This window comes from Mus musculus, chromosome 8 (genome assembly GCF_000001635.26).
Source record: "Mus musculus strain C57BL/6J chromosome 8, GRCm38.p6 C57BL/6J".
Lineage (NCBI taxonomy): Eukaryota > Metazoa > Chordata > Mammalia > Rodentia > Muridae > Mus > Mus musculus.
This window is the reverse complement of record NC_000074.6, coordinates 127,468,261-127,474,620: the sequence shown is the minus strand read 5'-3', so window position 1 is coordinate 127,474,620 and position 6,360 is coordinate 127,468,261. Positions and strand designations below refer to the sequence as shown.

Sequence of the window (6,360 nt, the reverse complement as noted above, 5' to 3'; positions counted from 1 at the left end):
CCTACCTGTCTCCAGGTTTGGAGCTCCGAGGTTTCTTTACTTGGGCATACAAAGTGTCCATCAGGTGCCCTTCTCTTGGGCTCTGGGGTCTGGCATTGAGAGCCAAGCAGCCTTCATAGGATGACATGCCCCCATACAGCAACTCGTCATCACAGCCAAACGTCCGATGGAAATCTTGGATCTCTGCATAGTCACGCTCTCGGGCTTGCCGCTCCCTAAACTCTCGAGTTTTGGCTTGAATCCTGCAAAAAGAGAACAGTGCTGAAGCAAGAGAAACAATTCCTTTTCTATGAACCAGATACAGGAAACTTCAAGCTCTGTTGTGAGATGCACTTTGTTTCCTGCAGTTATGGGGAAGACGTATTATGAGTGATAATTTACACACATTTTAGATTCCCATGTAATGCCATAAACACTAGGAAGTAGAATCATTTTGTTCATGTCCATATGACTCAGTGATAAAGTGAACTCACACAGATGAGCTGACGTAAAAAAAATGAAGACACAGTAGCTCAGAGGGAGCTTAGCAAATAGCTTGCCCGTAAGGACTTGAGTCTGATCCCTTGTACACTCCAACATGGTGGCAGGCACCTGTGATCCCACCTCAGGAGAGACAGGATAATGTTTAGCTCACTGGTTTGCTAAACTGGGTGGCCAGTGAGCTGCAGTTTCAGTGGAAGACCATGTATCAAAAAATAAGCTGGAGAGTGATGGAGGAAGGCATTGACTTCTGGCATTTGTATGTATGTGCACCTATGTGCACAGACACAAGAACATACATACAGCCAACTGCTTTTTTTTTTTTTTTTAATTCAATTTGAGGTCTGCTCCACGGGTAAAAAATCATTGCCTGATATTATAAACCTTGTCAAAAGCCTATGGCTAGGAAAGTCCTAGGTGTTACAAGGGAATCTCCTTCTGTTGTTTTATGAATATAACATGCTCTCAAACTGCTTTTTAGATACTTAACATACTCATACTCTATTTGGGCATTACTTGTGATATTTTTTTAAAGACAAATACTGATTTTTAAAAGTTACATATACATTATTTATCCTCTATCATCCATATATGTATAATGAATATATATTCTTCAAAGAAAAGCCACCCAAATATGAAGTTCTATAAAACTTCGGAATGAGCGCATATATCCTTTTGTGTTGATGGCAGGGAGATCTGAGATCAGGCATACTGGTTTTCATGTAAGGTTTTTCCATAGAGAATGGAATCCTGGGATCAAGGACAGAAAAGTCATCCATAAAATTAAACTCTGAAATAAAAAACTTGCCTACATAAAAGCAAAAGAACAGACCTTAAACGATCATTTTACTGATTTAAGGATTTTATTAAATGACTTGGTACACAGATTCCCTTCAAATTATATTGATATAATTTATATCGTCTAATTCAAAATAATTCTCAGATCAATTTTGATCATTTTTGTTGGTGAAGTATTTTCATTACAGATTTATGAATTGAATTGTTTATCTAAGAGCAATGGAGCCCTGGCAAGGATGTGGGGGACAGTGCCCTCACTGTGGGATGTATGTATGTGAGACTTTGAGGAAAACACTGCAGCAGAGGCTCCTGAAACGTTCAGAATCACCATGCATGCACCCAGCAGGCCAGCACAGGCACAGCCTCAAAGGAAACCAGGCCTGGACATGAACCTGATGGCTTATTATCATCCTTATATTTCACTTCTGTGCCTCTTTGCTGATATTTACATGTGTGTGGGTGCCCACAGAAGCCAGAGAGACCTTAGATTCCTGCACTCTTAGCCACCCAATGTGAATGTTGGGAGTTGAACTTGTGTCCTCTGCAAGAGCAATAATAATATTCTCTTGGTCACTGAGTCACCTCTCAAAATTGTCTTTTGATTTTTTTTTAAGAGAATAAGTGATCTGCTCAAGAGGTATTTGTTTACTGTAGCACTTCTTAACAATAATTTTGATGTAGAATCAGCCTAGATGCTCAAAAATGGATATATTTATAAAGAAAATGTGGCGTATAGATAGAAATGAGTAGTACTATTCAGCTGTGTAAAGAATGGGATTCTATCTGTTAGGGTAGTGTGGATGGGGTGGACGGACATCATACCCAGTGACAGAAACCAGATGCCCAGTCAGACATCTCATAGTAGTGAGCCAAACAGTAGGTACCAGAGGCTGGGGCAGGGCTTTGTGGGGGATGGGGAGAGGTTATAGAGAGGTCAAAGTCATGACCAGGAAGGAAGGCTGGAACCTCACTTTTGCAGCACAGGGCAGTGACCTCATCTAGCAGCAATGTGTACCGTGAAGCAGAGGCAGGATTTGAATGCAGAGTTTGTGTAGATGGCAACAATCACCTCCCTGATCTGATCATTACACCATGTTACAGGAGCACCAAACTATGCCCCCACCTTAAGTACAATCATGCCAAAACAAAATCGTAAAAATAAGCAAAGACTTATTTCTGTAAAGTACTATTTTAGACTCATTTTAATGTCTTACTGAATTTACCTTTCTTCATATTTGAACTAGACTTCTGTTTGCATAAATGACATCTGAATACATATTTGAAAAGAATCCAGAAAGGGCACCCATATCATATGGAGACAATGCCACAGCTGTGCATGTGCACATACTCCCACCACACACACATAGATAGACACACACACACACACACACACACACACAGACACACCCACACATACCCCCACACACAAACAGACACATAATACACATATACATACCCACACACAGACACACACACAAAGAGACACACTCACAGACACACACACACAGAGGGGCTGGAGGGGAGGGAGAGGGATGAAGAAGAGAAAGAGATAAGAAAGCTAGAAGCCAATATTTGTCATGAAAAGCAGAATCCTCGACAGAGTATTAATATACAAAATTCAGCAATCATACTAGTGTATGATGATCGAGTGGGCTCATCACAAGAATGTGGCCCAGACTAAAGAAAGCCACATGATTCTATCAAATAATGAAAAACATTTGGCAAATACATCCCCACCACATATAAACTACATGTAATATAATATATAGGTAGTTTGTGTGTGTACATGCCAAAGTGTATGTGTGCAGGTCAGAGGACAACTTGCAGGAGCCAGACCTCTCTTTTTTGGTGGCAAATATCTTCACCCATCTTGCTGACCCCACTGAACTTTATAGTACAGAAGGACGTTTAAGCCCTGAAACTAAAACTGTAATACTACTTAGAATAATTTTCTTTAAGTACATAGATACAAAAAAACCAAATATTGCCTTATTGATAAAAAACATGGGACAAAGCATGGACAGGGCCGGTGTGGTGGGAAGGATGTACTGGAGCTAAAGGCGACGAAACACCAACGAAGGAGCAGAGAGGTCTCCTGTGATCACAGTGGAGACATTCTCTGGGAGAAATGGCCAACTCTCCCGACAGTGATTCACGGGCTCAAGGCAAGTCCTATAAAAACTCATGAAGATTGATTTCTATAGCTACTGATGAGATTATTTTACAGTTTATTTCGGGCTGGGGGTGGAGCTCAGTGCTGGTCTGCATCTGTGAGCTCAGACTTTGATCCTTAGCAGCATATGCATGAAAGAAAGCGCCACATGTGATATCCATGAGGAAAAAGCAGCCATCAGAATAAACCCTGGTGAGAAGAACTTTTAGATGGGGATGAGCCTTGACTGCTGGTTTGACAGAATGCAGAATCACCACTCAGATCCCTGGGTATGCCTGCTGTGAAGTTTGCAGATTAGGTTAGAAGAGGAGATGGCAGAAAAAAAGGGAGAAGGTGAGCTGAGCCCTGAATTCATCACCAGCTTCCTGGATGCAGAAAGGATATGACCAGCTACCTCACGATCCAGCCTTCCCACCACAATGTGTCCCTCCGTCAGGGGCTTTTCTCTGGTATTTTATGGCAGCAACCAAACAAGCAACAAGAAGAATCACACTTCAGAACGCGTTTTCCTAATACAATAACATGGGAGGTCTATGGTCTGTCCTTCCGACAAACCCATACAGTCTAAATTATTATTATTCTACTGGAAGTTCAAAAAGCACATGAAATGCCCCTGTGTGTCAACAGATGGGGCTATGTGAAACTAAAAGTTTCTGCACAGCAAAGGAAACTACTGGCAGAATGCACAGACAGCCCACAGGATGGGGGGAAATCTTCATAGCTACACTCCGACAGACAGTTTACTTCGTAAACCTAGAGTTTACGAAGAATTACAGAAAGTAAACATCAAATAAATAAAGCTCCCAGTCCACAAATGGGTTAACAAATTGAATAGATGATTGAGAGGGAGAGAGAGACAGACAGACAGAAAGACAGACAGAGAGAGAAAAGAAGAGAAACCCAAATAGCCAGTAACTATGTTAGAAAGTCTTCAACATTCCTAGCCACCAAGGAAATGCAAACTAAAATTACTCTGAGATGCTACCTCACAGTCAGAATGGCTGTCACCACAAACCTGACAACAAATGTTTGAGAGGACATGGAGAAAGAGGAACCCTTAGTCACTGTTGGTGGGGTGTTAATTAAAATAGACTGTGAAACTCAGTGTGGAGACTCCATTTAAAAAAATAAATATGAAACTATCCATTTGACCCAGCTATTCCTCTCCTAGGCACATGCCCAGAGTTCTCTGCACCCTAGTATAAACATATTTGCACTCCCATATTTATTGCTGCTTTACCACAGCAAATGTATGAAATCAATCCAGTTGTTTAAGAGCAAATGAATGGATAATGACCATCTAGTACAGATATAAGTTGGAATACTCTTCAGCTCTAAAGAAAAACAAAATAACACAACTCGTAGGACAATGGATACAATGTGTAAAATTAAGGTCACCCAATCTGAGAAAAACAAAAAAACAAACAAAAAAACACTAGAACCGCATGGTCTTCCCCATATGGTGACCCTTGCCTATAATGTGTGCTCATGTGTGCCTGTGTGTGTGTGTGTGTGTGTGTGTGTGTGTGTGTGTGTGTTCATGGGTCAATCCTCCAGGAAAAGAGCCAAGACCTACTGAGGTGCTGGCTGAAGGAGAAGGAAATACAGAATGGGTAGTAGAGGAAGGTAGTTATAAATACCAATTAAGGCCACGTAACCAGTTGCAGAAACGAGGATTATAAAGTAATATGAATGCCCACTGTAAATTTACAAATACGTTTGCGATTGTACGAGGGATAGTTATATCATGTTAGGCATATTCACAACCTTGTTATTGTTTCATGTGAACATGAGATATTATTTGTGTCAAGTTGACAAGGGGTGGATTGTACTGGCTATTCCTGGTTGTCAACTTGACTATATTTGGAATGAACTACAATCCAGAATTGGAAGGCTCACCAGTGACCCTTATCTGGAGGCTTGGAGATACTTATCTGGATCTTGGTTTGGAGATCTTGAGCCATAGTGGCTATGGATTCCAGAAGATTAAATCTCCGAGTTTAAGGAACACACCTTTAATCTGGGCTGTACCTTTCATCTGGGATTAAAGGTGTGGTGGAACACACCTTTAATCTGGGCGACACCTTCTGCTGGAGACAATATAAGGACATTGGAAGAAGGGAGTCTAGCTCTTGCTCTTGCTCCTTCGCCTGCTTGCTGCGTGAGACTGAGTAACTGCTAGATCCTTGGACTTCATGTACATGTAGCGATTGGAGGACAATGTGCAGTTGGTTCTTTCTGTCTATTATGGGATCTGGGGATCTAGTTCGTGTGCTCAGATTTGTGCAACAAGTGTTTCCAAGCTGAGCCTTCTTACTGGTTTTTTTTATCTGCAGCTAGGAGATAGAAATATTTAATGTGCCTCGCTCAGCATTTTTTTTTTCCGAAGATCCTCCAAAAAGGGCAGTACTTGACATTTGGCAGGACATTAGCTCAACCTTTCCAAGATGCTTTCAGTCCCCAAACTCCCTAGAAAAACCTTAATCTTCAAGTCAGAACAGGACCTTCTTGGAGATCGAATATGCTGGAAAGTTAGACATCCTCCTGGGAAAGTCCTAGATTCTAATAACTTTGTTCCCATAGAATATTCACGAGAGAAACAGTGATATGAATTCTAATGTCAATTTAGTAAAGCAAAGAGCAGATTTTTATTACATTCCCTTGTACTTAAGAGCAATTATGATAGTCAAGGACATTATTATAAAAATTGGTTATTACTGGGTCTCCAAAATGAAAATGCTTCATAGTTGAGAGATAATTTTATTCTTTGCATCATTACCATTTTTTTTCCCCTCAACTCAGGTTCAACCTGAGAAAAAGAAAACAAAACAAAAAAGAATAAAAGCTAAACAACTATCAGGAAGAAATGAGACGTTTCTTTAACTCAACAGAATATTAATCAGAATCTC

General features: G+C 40.7%; 1 protein-coding gene across 13 annotated transcripts in view; it reads right to left on the bottom strand.

Annotated features, from left to right (window-relative positions):
* Pard3 (par-3 family cell polarity regulator) overlaps positions 1-6,360 on the bottom strand; it is a 548,906-nt gene that overhangs the window by 137,666 nt on the left and 404,880 nt on the right. For all 13 annotated transcript variants that reach the window (XM_006531520.3, XM_006531523.3, XM_006531524.3 and 10 more), the window contains one exon: positions 6-242. In XM_006531520.3, the coding sequence (XP_006531583.1) occupies positions 6-242 (237 nt within the window). The remainder of the gene's footprint in view (positions 1-5; positions 243-6,360) is intronic.